Below are 13209 nucleotides of genomic sequence, written 5' to 3'. Positions count from 1 at the left end.
AGTGGTGCTGGTGATGTTGCGACTTCGTCAAAATGCAGGCGGACTCACCAAACGTCTTTGCGGGCGAAAGTTGTATGGGCGGCGGATTTGTTAGGGGAGGAATTGGGTGAGGGCTCAGCAGCACATTTTGTGAGAGGGAAGGCGCGCCCTCCCCCAACAAACAAGGCCCGCTTACCTAAGGTGCGAACGAGGCAGGCACGCTTGTTTTGCTACTGCCATAGCACACGCACCCGGACCACGACCCCTCCTCCACCCAGCCGATGCTGCGCTCCCTCACCGCATGCGCCCGATGCAGATGCCAGCGACTGTGGACAGCTTCATTGTCGCTTTTTTGCTGCTCGCACTGCCGTCCAGTCTCTAGCAGACGTGTCGGTGTCGCCCAGGTATGCTCCGAGGTGCTCGCACTGCTGCGGGCTACACGGCGCATCCCTGGGCGCGGAGGCGCTGCCCTTCGTTCTTTCCTGGCGAGTTTCAAGTTTGGTTAGATTGCACGCAGAAGCACACGGTCTACCATTCGTTGGACGCATCCATCAGAAGCGGCCCTTGACGTTATCATTCATAGCGCGGCTGGCTGATGTTCTTCCCCGAGCACCAGAGCACCCAGCATCCAGTCCCCGTCGCCCAACCTGCCCACCCCTCAAAGCATCCGCCTGCAGCCCGTTTGGTGTTCTGAGCAAGCCCAGTGCAGCAGAGTTACATGTCAGCCTACGTCTGGTCGCAGACTCTGCCGCACAAGCCGTGACTCTGGCCTTCTGTCATAGCTGGGCACGCTATGGTGATGGGCGGCGGCCTCTGCACCCGCTTCCGGCCACAGCGGTCTGGCTCTGCACTTTCGCCCGACCGAGCACGGAAGCGGTCGCTAGGCTAATGCGAGACACTGCTCCAATACTGCTCGTCCACTTGCCTCAAGAAACACTCTTTGTTCCTCCTGGCTGCTTATCACGTTGGAATCGTGGCGGACGTGTTCGGCCATCGGCCTCTCAAGCCCCTAACAGCGGAGCAGACGCTCAGACTCGCCCTTTCAAAAGCCACCGAGGGCTACAGACTTTCGCGTACCCTCCCGACGTGACCCATAGCTGTCAGGCCCTCATCTTACTGAAGAAGTTCCATCTGCATCTATGTAAATAGGACGCACGACGTTGGGCATCACCGCTCTCGCATCAGCCATGACGTTTATCATCAACAAACATCACGAAGCGCAAGATCGTGCAGCAGCATGCAACCACCTCAACAAGTCATTAAATGTGTACATACGGCTGCTCTCAGATACACCTCGCATTCATCCATAGTCGCAGCAGCAGACGAAAAGGTGGATGGTACTCAATCGTCCTCATCCTCCAGGACGAGCTCCGTCAGACCCTCGTCCGCAGCCCAGTTGATCCCGCTACCCACGATCATGGCTGATAATATACCTTTCAACGTCCTCACCCTCCGTCGCGAGTCTTTGAGCTCCTTATCGACCGCATCGACACGTTGACGTAATTGCGGATCTTCAATGTCCTGCACCGACTGCGCCTTCATTTCTTCGGCCAGAGCAAGCATGGTTTGCGCCAGCTCTCGGTTCTTTTGATTTGCAACAATGTTGTTCTGTTCGGCCACACTCAGAGATTTATTCGTAGAAGCAAGCTTCGACGTCAGTGAGCCATGGATCATGGAAACAGCATCGTTCTCGGTCACCAGCGGCAGTATGCGCCTACACAACATCAGACCATGATTCAGAGCGATCTGCCCAGGAACTCACTTCTCGGCGAATGGAGTCTGTTCGCCGCCATGAACGGCTTTCAGAACGGGATCCATTACTAGAACATTGTGTGTGATTTTGTTCCTTATCTCGTACTCTGCCCTCGCTTCCATAGCCTCGCGCTGCGCAATAGTCAGGCGCTCCTCCAGCAGGTCATCTGGAAGTGATGCAAAGTCATGCGCGTGTACTACAGAAGGCGATTAATATACGAAGATGCTGTGCCATACCATGTGCGAGACGTGCCTGGTTGTTGTGCTTGTAGCAGGTTTTGCTGCAGCTCAAGTTCCTTGAGCTGATCGTAGAGCTGTAGGGCTAGCTCCTCGGTATCTGAAAACGCGAACGCGTCGCTATGGTTCGTTTGTAGCAAGTCCGCGTAGTCGCTTGGATCTTGTGTTTTTGTCGTCGCGTCTGCCATGTCAACATCGCCTTTGGCGGCCATAATGCTAGCAGACGGTGTTGATGTAGATTCAAGTTTGCGACCGAGACTGTGTTCACCTGACGGCACGCGATGGTTCCTCTAGGTGACTGCTATGATGCAGCCTCGCGGGGCCCATGCGCCGATCCCTGCAGTAACCCTCCTTGGCGGTATCTGGTACGCATGTGCTCACGCCTCAACTTTCCAAGCCTCAAATCCGCTCTCGCACGGTTTCGACACAACTCCACCAAGCGGAGGGCAAGGCCGAATGTCGCTACAGATCGCTGTAGCTCATACGGGCCAGCGCCTCGACGCTGATCCCGTCGCCTTTACTACAGTCGATGCGCTCAAGCACTGGATCTCGAAGGCAACGGAGATAGCGCCCGAGCAACAGGTCTTACTCACAACACAGGGCAAACACGTCAAGCTCCAGGCGCTCTTAACTGAGGTACGCGTCTACTGTGGGATATGTAGGACACACACTAATACTTGTGCCACAGAAAGAGATATTCGTCTTCAGTCGCGAACTCTCCAACAACCCGCAGGCTGCCATATCCTCCACACCACTGCCCGATGCCTTCCAACCCGACGATGCGCCGAACCACCTTGCGAAGAACACCGACCTCGGAGCATGGCAGGCCCTCTTCCAGGCCCGCCGCGACTGGGCTTTTGGCCTGCTCGAAAGGTCGCTCTCCATGTCCCAGATCGCCTCGAAGCACTTTGCCGAACAAGCCACCATCGAGAGAGCAACCCAGGTCGCCGTCGGGAATCACGATGCGCACATCAAGGGCTTGGACCAGAAGTACAAGGCAGCGAGGGAATGGTACGATGGGGTCGAGAAGGAAGCCGGGGACAACATCCGGCGGCTTGACGCCGACTTTGAGCAGCTGGGAACGGTGCCTGCTACCTTGAACTTCGCGCGCTTCTTGGCCAAGGAGATGAGATCTCCCCAGAGCATTCCCAGTAGTACTCTTGTCCGCAAGACCCTCCAAGAGTTCCTCGATGTCGAAGCGATCAAAAAGGCTACATCAACAAGCAAGCGCGTTCGGGAGGCTTTTGGCAAACACATGGATAAGATGCGCATGCAGCTAGAGAATATCGAGACAGATTACAACCAACTCCTGAGCGCCGTCGGCCAAAGCCAGAGCCGTTCCATGGCTGATGATTCAGAAGAGCCCACGCGCCTGTACAACGAGATCGATGCCGTCGTTAAGAAGGTCGAGTCGGACTTTGAACACGTCATGGGGCTAGAAGCAAGCCCGAAGTCGGTCGCGCAGGTGTCCAAAATGGCCTTGCTTCATACGCGAAACTTTCTACCGGCCATACAAGAATACAGCGTGGAGATGAGCGATCTCGTGCGACGGGCGGTGGAGCAGAAGAACGCTGCCATCAGGAACTCGGTCGAGAGCATGCAGGGTATCGCAAATATCGAATCGGTCATTGCGAGCGTCGGTGCGCAACTTGAGCAGATCAGCATCCCAGACGATGGTGTCGCTGCCTTTGAGCTCATTTCCCTCGTCGGTCGGCTGCCTTATGTATATGGTACACTGCTAGTCGAAGCCGTCCGAAGACGGGAGTGGACAGAAAGGATGGAGAAGGATACATCCTCGCTTGCTGAGGAAATGGCAACTTTTCAGGAAGAGGAAGAGCGTCGGCGCAAGCGATGGCTGAAGCCAATATCAGATGTTGTAAACCTCGAAGCCTTGCAAGGTGGCTCATTAGGATTCGAGCTGAATGTGCAACCTGAAAAGACCGTCTGGCCGATGGTCACTCGAGAAGAGCTCCAAGATTACCTCCAGGACTTGCAGAGACTGGATGGACAGCAATCGGAAGCCGAATTATTTGCCCAAGCTATTAAGGATCTTGACCGACCTACAAAGCAGCAGATCAAACGCGCGAAGAACTTCAAGATGGGTAGTGTTCATGAGCCAGCTTTCGGCAGAGGCTCTCAGCTCATGATGCGAGGCGATGATGAGTTACGTGTACTCAAAGAGGGCAATGCAAAGCTCGAGGAGGAGCTGAAAGGCTACAGGAGCCGGGTGCGGCGATTGGAGGATCTGGTACATCGCCAGAGTACGGCCAACAGACTCTCAATAGGTGGCGCGCCTCCCTCATTCGGTATACCTGACCCAACCGACCCCGCGACGCCAACAGCAGAAGTCGCTTCACCGAGACCCCAAGAAGAGCTATCCCGTCGCTCTTCGATCTCTTCCAGGCGCTACTCGGCGAATACAGGACAAGAAGACAAGCGTCGTATTCTTCGCCTTGAACAACAGCTCGCGGCGGAGAAAGAGGCTTGTGCCAAACTTGAGAGCGATGCGCAAGCACGGAGAGACGATGATGCAGATCAGCAACGCCAGTTTGAGGAGGCCATGTCAACCAAGAACAACATCATGGAAAACATGCGAGCGCAACAAAAAGAATTTGCCGACGAACGCAAATCGCTCGAAGACGAGATCCGCGCGTGCAAGGCCAAGATCGAAGAAGCCGAAGATGAACTTGACCGCGTCCTAGGCAGTCGGGATAATGAGCGAACAGGTGTAGATGCTAGAGTCCAGGAGCTGGTTTCGCAACTCGAAACAACCCGCAAAGATGCTGCCGAACAGAGTAAACAAGCAGATAAGCGCATCGAAGCTCTTCAAGCGGAGCTCCGTGAGCGCTCAGCAGTCAAGACGCAGGAGTTTGACTCGCTGACAGCAACCTTCAACCACCTGTCGCCAGGTACCAACGTACCGGACGATCACGCTATGCTTGTCGCACAACTTGAAGATCTTGCAGCGCGATCACTCAACCACCAAAAAGAGCTAGAACAGGCTGTGGCGATGGCAAAGTCAGACAACGAAAATGCCCATGCTAGGATCGAAGAGCAAGAACAAGACTTCAACACCAAGCTTGCCGAACACGAGAAGGAAGTTGCAGCTGTCCGCGAAGAGCTTGACGTGGAGAAGGCCCGTGTCACTTCTATCACTGCAGAACTTGAGGAGGAACGAGAGCATCTACATAGCCTCCGCGCCAAGTTCGCTGAAGGCGAGACCGGCTCCGAAGCTCTCAGGAAGCGCGTTGAGGAGGAAGAGGCCAAGGTTGGTCGTCTTCAAACCGAGCTCGCAGAAAAGAGCTCGCACGCCAACAGCCTCGATGTCGAGCTTATGCGCGTAGAGAAGAAACTCCGCAAGCTTGAGGAAGCGGACTCGTCCCGTACCCACCAACGTATGCATCGGGCGAAGGACCTTAGTGAACGGCTATACATGCAGCATGAGCGTCTGATCCGTCTAGTCGAGACACTTGGATTCGTCATCACTCATGAGAACGGTGAAATGATCCTCCAGCGAGCGTCTAGACTTGGGAATAGCACCATTATGACAGACACTAGTGCAGGACTTAGTCGAAGTACAACAACGCCCTCGCCCACTCCACTCAAGCGTTTCTTGGAAGACGTCGGAGATCTTCACTTCCTTCAATGGACCGAATCTACAAGCCCAGATGAAGAAGATCAGCGGTATCAGGAACTTATTCAGAAGCTCGAGCTCTTCAACACCGAAACCTTTAGCGACGCTGTTGCGAAGCGGATGCGTGACATGGAGCACACTGCACGAAAGTGGCAGAAAGAAGCCCGAGCATATCGCGACAAGGCCCATCGCTTCCAGGCTGACTCGCACGACAAGATCGCCTATCGCTCCTTCAAGGAAGGCGACCTTGCACTCTTCTTGCCGACCCGCAACAATGCGCATCGCCCTTGGGCTGCCTTCAACGTTGGTGCACCACATTTCTTCCTTCGTGAGCAAGACACCCATAGATTGGGTGGGAAAGAGTGGCTTGTGGCGCGCATTTCAAAGGTGGAGGAGCGCGTCGTCGACCTTTCCAAGACGATGGATGGTGCAACTCGAGCATCATTAGATGGTCGATCTGTCGCCTCTAGCAATGCCATTTCATTCGAAGACGACAATCCTTTCGATCTATCTGATGGACTAAGATGGTACTTACTGGAGGCGACTGAAGAGAAGGCGATGGCTCCGGGCACCCCAGGTATCAAAGGTGCAGTCACAGTGAAGAGCAGCCTAGAAACCGGATTGGGCGAGATGCAGAAAGCGAAGAAGAAGTCTTCCATGGACCCGGCAACTCAACTTGGGAAGTCACTCGACAGTCGCCGCAGCAGCGGAACAAGCAAGAAGAGTGCGCCCCTAGTCGGCCGTCATAATTCGGCTGAAGCGCTGTCGCCAGCTGAACGGCCTGACTCGAATCCAAATTCTGCGACAGCAACACGGGGCGCGAGTCCAGCTGGCACACATGGTCCTAGCCATCTCAGGGAGTCATCAACGAATGGCGTAGACAAGTCTGCGGACGATGGGAATGGAGGCAATGTGCGCGACCTACTATGGGGACCTTAGGTTTTCGCTTTCTGTAAATCTAAGCTCCCCGAACCATGACCTTTGCTTACATCGCTAACACTACGCAGTTATCCATCGCCCAGCTCCAATCCCTCCGCAAGACCTCCATATCAGGCCCATCGAATACACGATCGGATACATCTCCCGTCAAAAGCAGACTAGGAAGTCAAGGCGATCTGAGAAGTCCTCTTAGTGACTCTCGAAAGTCGCCGCTCGCGAGGAAGGGAAGCATATGGGATTCGTTTTTTCAGTACGACATCGAATATCAGGGCAAAGCATCGAAGAAATAGACTTTTTTTTTTGTTGAAGCGGTCGGAGAAACGCTTGTCTATACCATCCTGAGTGCGAGTATAATCGCATTCGCTGAACATATCGGCTAGTTCATTGTACATTATATAGGATCGCATGCATGATTACAGACGGAGCAGGCTTGCTGAGGTATATGCTCTGATACCACACCATATGATAGATATATGACTAATATTCAATTCGCACCTTAACACTCCGTTAGGGAGGCTAGGGAAGGTCACACGCCATAGCACCTCCAGGTCTTTCCCCGTCTTTCGTGGTGGTTGTCCCTCACACGCCCGGGTGCCGCATGTTTTCGGATCTCGGCTCAGGCGTTCTCTTGTAGTGTATTTTAAGCAGGAACACTAATGCAGTATCCTGCCTATATTGGCATCGGAAGAAGGCATCTCATGCTCTGTATGGCTGACTCGTGTATTACAATTTACAAGCGATGCCGAGTTCGCGGATCAATGTGTATGTCTAGTGTCGTGGTTTCATTTGCCAAGGACTCTGTCGTCGGTATGTAGGATGCCTAACCGCCACCACGGCAAATCGGATCTGATGTCATGGTTCTATACTGTGAGTTGGCTGAATGTAGCAGGGTGATGATGACTGGAGCGGTATAAAGAAAGAGGCGGTCACCCCGACTGCTGTGGTTCTACAGTCCGAAGAAAAAAACACCAAAGAGTTCTCAACGACGTTCATCCAGCATGCTTTCTCCTATTAAACACCTAGTCCTAGCTTCTGTGCTAGGCATGACAACGTACGCACAATCGTCTTCTGACTCCGACCCTGCGTCCTTGACATGCGATGATCTCTCCGATGGCCTCGCATACAATGCCTCCGTCACCCACAACACAACTGCTCTAAGCATGTCCTGGCTCGGAAGCGAATTAGTGCCGTTGTTCTCAGAAGACAACGGGATCAATTGGCAGATCTCATCTTATATCGGGCCTTACATCTGGCCTGGAGGTGGATTCAGCGAGAACGACACTCAATCCGTTCTATGGTTCGACGTTGGTGAATCGGATACAGAACGTTTGGGCAATCGGATGGGTTTCTGCCACAACGTTGTCCCGTTACAGGACTCTACCAGCTCGAATCTGACGTTTAGCAGACAAGTTTTGGAGAGAGCGCAAGATGACAATGGGGATTGTAAGAGGATGCTGGGAGAAGAATGTGTGCAAGCTCTCCAGGCTTGGTACTCAAGTACAGGGATGGTGTGGGGATCTCAGGATTGCAACACTATCACCCACAAAATACCTTCCGAATGTGAAGGCATGTTGGCCGAAGCTGTGACAGTTGGTAAGTCCTGAATTCGTGGCAACAAAGAGGGCAGAGATCTAACTAATGGCGTTTATAGACACTGCACCATTCAACGCCTCTGACCACGTCCGCATACGGGAATGGGCCAAGTATGACAACGAAACCTACACTGAGGATTTTACCGTACCTACCTGCGACGACCGCAATCTGAGCAGTGGTTGGGGTAATAGGTTCCCTATTCACACCGACTACGACGTGGCACTGAACTTTCCTATTGTGGACATCCTACACTTCTATCCCACCACTCCCGTCACCAACCGTATGACCGGTCGCAGCGTTCATGCAAAAGTCGTATGTTTGAAACCTGGGAAGGTGCAGGACGGAAGTCGGGCTCCGAGAAGTGCGAAAGCGGTGCTTGACGAGAAATTCGGTCCACAGGATGGAGAAGACTCTCAGGATGGGGATGATGCTCAGGATGACGAGTCTAGTGCCGAGAGAGCCATTGGATGGAGTGGCAGGGCTGTGTTCGCATCAATGGTTGGCACGATTGTTGGAGTCTGGCTCGGTCTGTAGAGTACCCAAACGCTTTAGTTGATGCAGCGTATGCTCGAGAAAGAAGCATTTCCAGTTTCGACCGTCATCGATCGGTGTGCAACAATACCGGAAGGATCGGGAATGATGATCATATAGAACTGTGGCCCACTGCGCAAGCAAAACTCCACTCTTGGACTAAGCCCCTCACTGCTTCTCCACAGACACCGGACGAAGCAACCACACCACAGCTGGAGAGTGGCGCTAAAGCACAGCCAAGCAATGAGCTTACTCTTTACGGATCTGAACCGGCATGTGATTGTGGCTTGACAGCCACGTTATTGCCGAATGCCCTTGTTTATAGTGAAAGAAGAAACCGTAAGAATAGAGAGCACGGCTTCCCAGTTACGTGACGAGACTTCATCAATGTAGTGGCATCGTAGTCTGGTGTGCTAGCGCTCTCTATGTGCGTCATTGGAGATACGTCACACTGGAGGCCGCTAGGAAGTGTGAGTAGGTACTCAGTGTGAAAGGGTTCGCGAGACTTGCCGGAGCGAAAGTACCCTGTACTCACAATTGATGATTTTTCCAGGACACAGGGTTCAGTAAGGCGAGCAGAGCACGCAGGAGGGGTGTGCCTAGCATTAGTGGATCTGCCGCATTTTGTGGGTATGGGGAATATTCAGTCATTGAGCTTGTCATTGACCACTTCAAAGAATTGTGAATACATGCGGAAATAGACTTGAATCTCATGGTGTTCCTTTTGTTACTTACAATGATTGCTAACCTGACGCGCTTCCGGATCGCTCCGTAGAGCGGGTCAGAGGAGAAGGGAACACTGCCGGTCTCAGTCATGCTTAGAATGCATGGGACGTTGTCAACCCTAGGAATCGTCATTCAAAGTCAAACTGGCACTGCGACAGCGCCGAGCAGAGGCGCATCGGACTCCATCACGATCAGACTCAAGCCATACTATCTGTGTCGCGTGGCTTGTGTATCTGTGCTGGCACCAGTGCCATGCGCTGGAACCGCCAACAGGATCGCCGGCACCATGGAGTCGTGCTGAAAGCTTGGAAAGGTGTCATAACCACGGGGTTGGAACCATTGTTGTCTTGCTGGGCCTGTGAGAGTTACACGATAGCCTGGGCAGACGCTTGTCAAGCATTTGCGATAGGTCAAGAAATGCCTCGCAGTTGCGGAAGCACTATTTGGCTAAGCAGAACGTGTGGCGCAATCTTGGTAGCTTTTGTATGGGCCTACGATAATACCAGACCGCGTGATACTAGGCGGATGTTGGAGTTGGTCATGAAGCGGGGTCGTGTGTGGACGAAGATCGAACCTGAGCCAAGCCGGGGCCAAGAGGACTAGTTGGTGCCAAGGGGCGTGAGAGACGCGTGAGAGGAGCGGAGCGAATCGCGAGGCGAGCTGATGCATAAAGGCGTTGAGGCTGTGCTGGTGGGCCGATTCGATTAGGGCGCTCCTGTCATGGGTTCTGACACACTGACAATTTAGCTCTGATCTGGCGTTCCTGTGAATTCCCACCCCTTTGGGCGGCATGTAATATGAGTGCCTGAATTGATTCGGGTAGCAGAAGTTTTCGCAGGCCCGTGGGCGGGAGGATAGATGAAGGGATGAAGATCAACCGACAGGGCTGATGTGCTAGCGCGCTGCGCTGCGTAACGGGTATCCTGCTGCATACGGGACTTGTCTGATTGATGGCACTATCGGAGGCTTGCTACTATGCACCCACGGCCAGGGTACTGCTGTGCAGCCTGTGATAGAGCATGTCTTACCGGAGAGGTGCATGTGTAGCCGCCTTTCTAGTCAATCACGATGCACGCGAGCGGCATCCCAGCATGGGGCCACTGTTGACGTCTGTGTTACACACCGTGGTAAGAGTCCGAGATAAGTGCCGTGTACTTTTTGGTTGCTTCTTCGCATAAACAGCTGATTTCGGGCTGCAGGGCGGGAGAAAACGGCACCTGCTCAAGCGGAGCGAGGGGACTTTTGCTTCGCAAAGCACAGTGTTGACTTTTACCATTTTGATTGCGATCTGGTGATGACGGGTGAAAAATGGCAGCGGAAAGTGGAGTACATGAGAGACCACGAGGCATGACTTCATCTGAAGCGCATTCCGGCCATGCCTGTACGGGCGATGCGCATGCTCACCCGCCAGCGCTGACCTGGGATTCAATATGTTCCGCTCGCTACCGGTCCGATAGCCTTGGAAGTCTCCATAGTGTAGCACAGTGCAGCGAAAGTTTGGGCATGGAGGGCAGGAGATGGCTTTTGGCAAAATAGCAACCCCCTTGTCGCGGCGCTGATTAGCAGAGCGTCTGAGCGCCGTCGTGTCAGGGCAGATTTCTATGATTGTCATTGTCGCACAGGGTGGCACAGGGGTCCAGCGCCAATGGGTTCCGACACGCTGCGTGGTGAAGGCTTTGGAAGGGCTCTCATGGCGGACGGCGCACCTCGTTATCTGAGAGCGGTGAGAGTCGATAGCACACGGATCCAGCAGGCTGGCACGGATCTGCTTGCAAACTCTCTTGGTCCGCCGTTAGTGCCAGAGCCCGCGTTTGTGTCCCGGTGCCGCGACGGACATGAAGGAGTCGCCTTGTTTGGCATCACGGGCGTTGCTAGGCTTGGGCACACCTGGTCAATCCTCTGCGCGCTAGAAGCTGGAACCCTCGACCCCTGCCGCCTCCGCCGCCCAGCAGAGTGGTCCGTTGTGTTAAATACTATGGCGTCTCCCTAGCAGTCCACGTCGTCGTACCATTCCAAGGTTTACTCAGAAACACCAGTGCCAGCTACCAGCTAGATCAGCCTGACCTGATCACCACCCTGCCGCAGCTGTCCTGACTCATCGCCCGGCTGCCTTGCTCGTCCGTCTCCTCGCTGCAGTAAGCAACCTTACCAAGCCGCCGGCACCGACCCCATCGTCATTCCACCAAGTTCCGGCCTGGGCTGAGTCTACATAACACCGTTGCTTTTCGCCGCACCTGTCGTCCCCCATCGCGCTTGCCCGCTCTAAACTCCGCCGCACTTGTCGTTCCCCGCCCGCCATTCCCTAAACAAGTAGGTAAGGGGTGATCGACCACGCGCGTCCCAATCAGCCATCAAACCTTGGCGCACGGCATCCTACACTGTCAATCTCCACTCCACGGCCCTCCTGCCCTTATAATCGGACCCGCCGCTTCTCTGGACATCACCGCAGACTCCATCTACGCCAGCACTCTACCACTACCGCTTCACTACCACCTATTCACTAGTGGCCACTAGCGTCTACCCCAGATTGCCACCCGTTTTGACCTCGTGACTGCATCCCGCCCGTCACCTCCAAGACCGACACCACGTCTCCCACCACGACGTCGCCATCACCCGCAACGTTTCCCGGAACCACACCCCGAAAACGAATCTACCTCGACATCACTTGAAAACACTACAATGTGCGTCGCCGAACTCTGCGTCACGGTCCTTCCGTGCCAGCACCGCTGGTACCACTTGGTGCGCCCATGCAGCCCCTCCAGCAACCTCTCCACATGCGGCAAGAAGTTGGGAATCTCCGGCTGGGAAGTCAAGTGCGACCACTGTCCCTACTGCCACGGCCACGTCTCCGAGTTTGAGTACAAGCTCATCGGCGACGGACCAGCACCACCTGTCGGATCCCTCTCAGGCCTCGCACGCGCACACTCGACGTCTCTGAACGCAGCCCGCCGGGACATCCGCCTCGACAACATCACCCGAACCGACAGTGCGACCAGCGTAGGCAGCAAGAGCAGCTTGGTCACAGCCGCCTCTGAGAAGAACCGCGCAATGAACTCCCGACTCGACGCCTACTTCTTCCCCTCGGCTGACCAGCCCTACCCCGCTGTACGAGAAGACGACGCCGAGAGCAGCAGCGCGACCAGCCCAAGCGACACATCAAGCAACGACCGCGCAAGCATGCGACACTCGTCCATCTCCATGTCGGCTGAGCCCTACAAAGCCAACATGCTCTCGCGTGTCCGGCAACGCACCAAGCGCATCTCCACCATCTTCAGATGAACGGACCGTCAATATTGCGCTTTCCTTAGCCACGTCAGTACCTACACAACCCACCTCAGCTCTTGGTAGTCCGCATCGCGTCCGAGTCTAGGCTGTGGCTGAAGTGAGGAGTCGCTTCCCCATTGATCCACTTAGCCACGTTTTCCTCGGCCCGAACGGCAATCACATGCCATGATCATGCACTCCGCGGACCGTGCAGGCCATCAGCCACACCTGTCTGGTCTCTGGAGCCGAACTTCTCAGCTCCTCACGACGACTGCCGAAACTCCACTCTTCACTTCATGTATCTGTTTTCCTCAACCTCGCCTAGCGCGTTTTGGCCTGTTTCTCTCATCTCTCTCTTACTTCGGATACCCACTCTGCTCTTGCATTCTGCGCACGCGAACGTGCCCCGGCGACGGGTACTCTTGCGCACTCATTTCGGCCGCGGCGTTCTCACGTAAAAACGACAGGGAGTACTTCAGGCGAACACGAAGAGGGCAAGGGCAACCTGCGTTTGCTTCCATTTTGGTTTGGAATTACCGGGGTTGTCTGGCGTT

The 13209-nt window shown here is 54.5% G+C and overlaps 4 protein-coding genes across 4 annotated transcripts; 3 read left to right on the top strand and 1 right to left on the bottom strand.

Moving 5' to 3' along the window:
* Window positions 1–1320: 1320 nt before the first annotated feature.
* On the bottom strand, window positions 1321–2180 carry J4E79_003402 (uncharacterized protein; the record flags this gene model as incomplete). The annotated part of the gene is made up of 2 exons (XM_049352296.1): window positions 1321–1693; window positions 1951–2180. 2 exons carry the CDS (start codon window positions 2178–2180, stop codon window positions 1321–1323), a joined length of 603 nt encoding a protein of 200 aa, XP_049213767.1.
* A 244-nt stretch (window positions 2181–2424) lies between these two features.
* J4E79_003401 (uncharacterized protein) lies at window positions 2425–6831 on the top strand (the record flags this gene model as incomplete). The annotated part of the gene is made up of 3 exons (XM_049352295.1): window positions 2425–2604; window positions 2657–6514; window positions 6610–6831. 3 exons carry the CDS (start codon window positions 2425–2427, stop codon window positions 6829–6831), a joined length of 4260 nt encoding a protein of 1419 aa, XP_049213766.1.
* Window positions 6832–8109: 1278 nt separating this feature from the next.
* J4E79_003400 (uncharacterized protein) lies at window positions 8110–8668 on the top strand (the record flags this gene model as incomplete). The annotated part of the gene is made up of 2 exons (XM_049352294.1): window positions 8110–8134; window positions 8193–8668. 2 exons carry the CDS (start codon window positions 8110–8112, stop codon window positions 8666–8668), a joined length of 501 nt encoding a protein of 166 aa, XP_049213765.1.
* A 3402-nt stretch (window positions 8669–12070) lies between these two features.
* J4E79_003399 (uncharacterized protein) lies at window positions 12071–12670 on the top strand (the record flags this gene model as incomplete). Its single annotated transcript, XM_049352293.1, has 1 exon — window positions 12071–12670. One exon carries the CDS (start codon window positions 12071–12073, stop codon window positions 12668–12670), a length of 600 nt encoding a protein of 199 aa, XP_049213764.1.
* Between the last annotated feature and the right edge of the window lie 539 nt (window positions 12671–13209).

Source organism: Alternaria viburni (assembly GCF_023758015.1).
Source record: "Alternaria viburni strain BMP 2772 chromosome Unknown scaffold_5, whole genome shotgun sequence".
NCBI classification, from domain to species: Eukaryota; Fungi; Ascomycota; class Dothideomycetes; order Pleosporales; family Pleosporaceae; genus Alternaria; species Alternaria viburni.
This window is presented reverse-complemented; position numbering and strand designations above follow the sequence as displayed.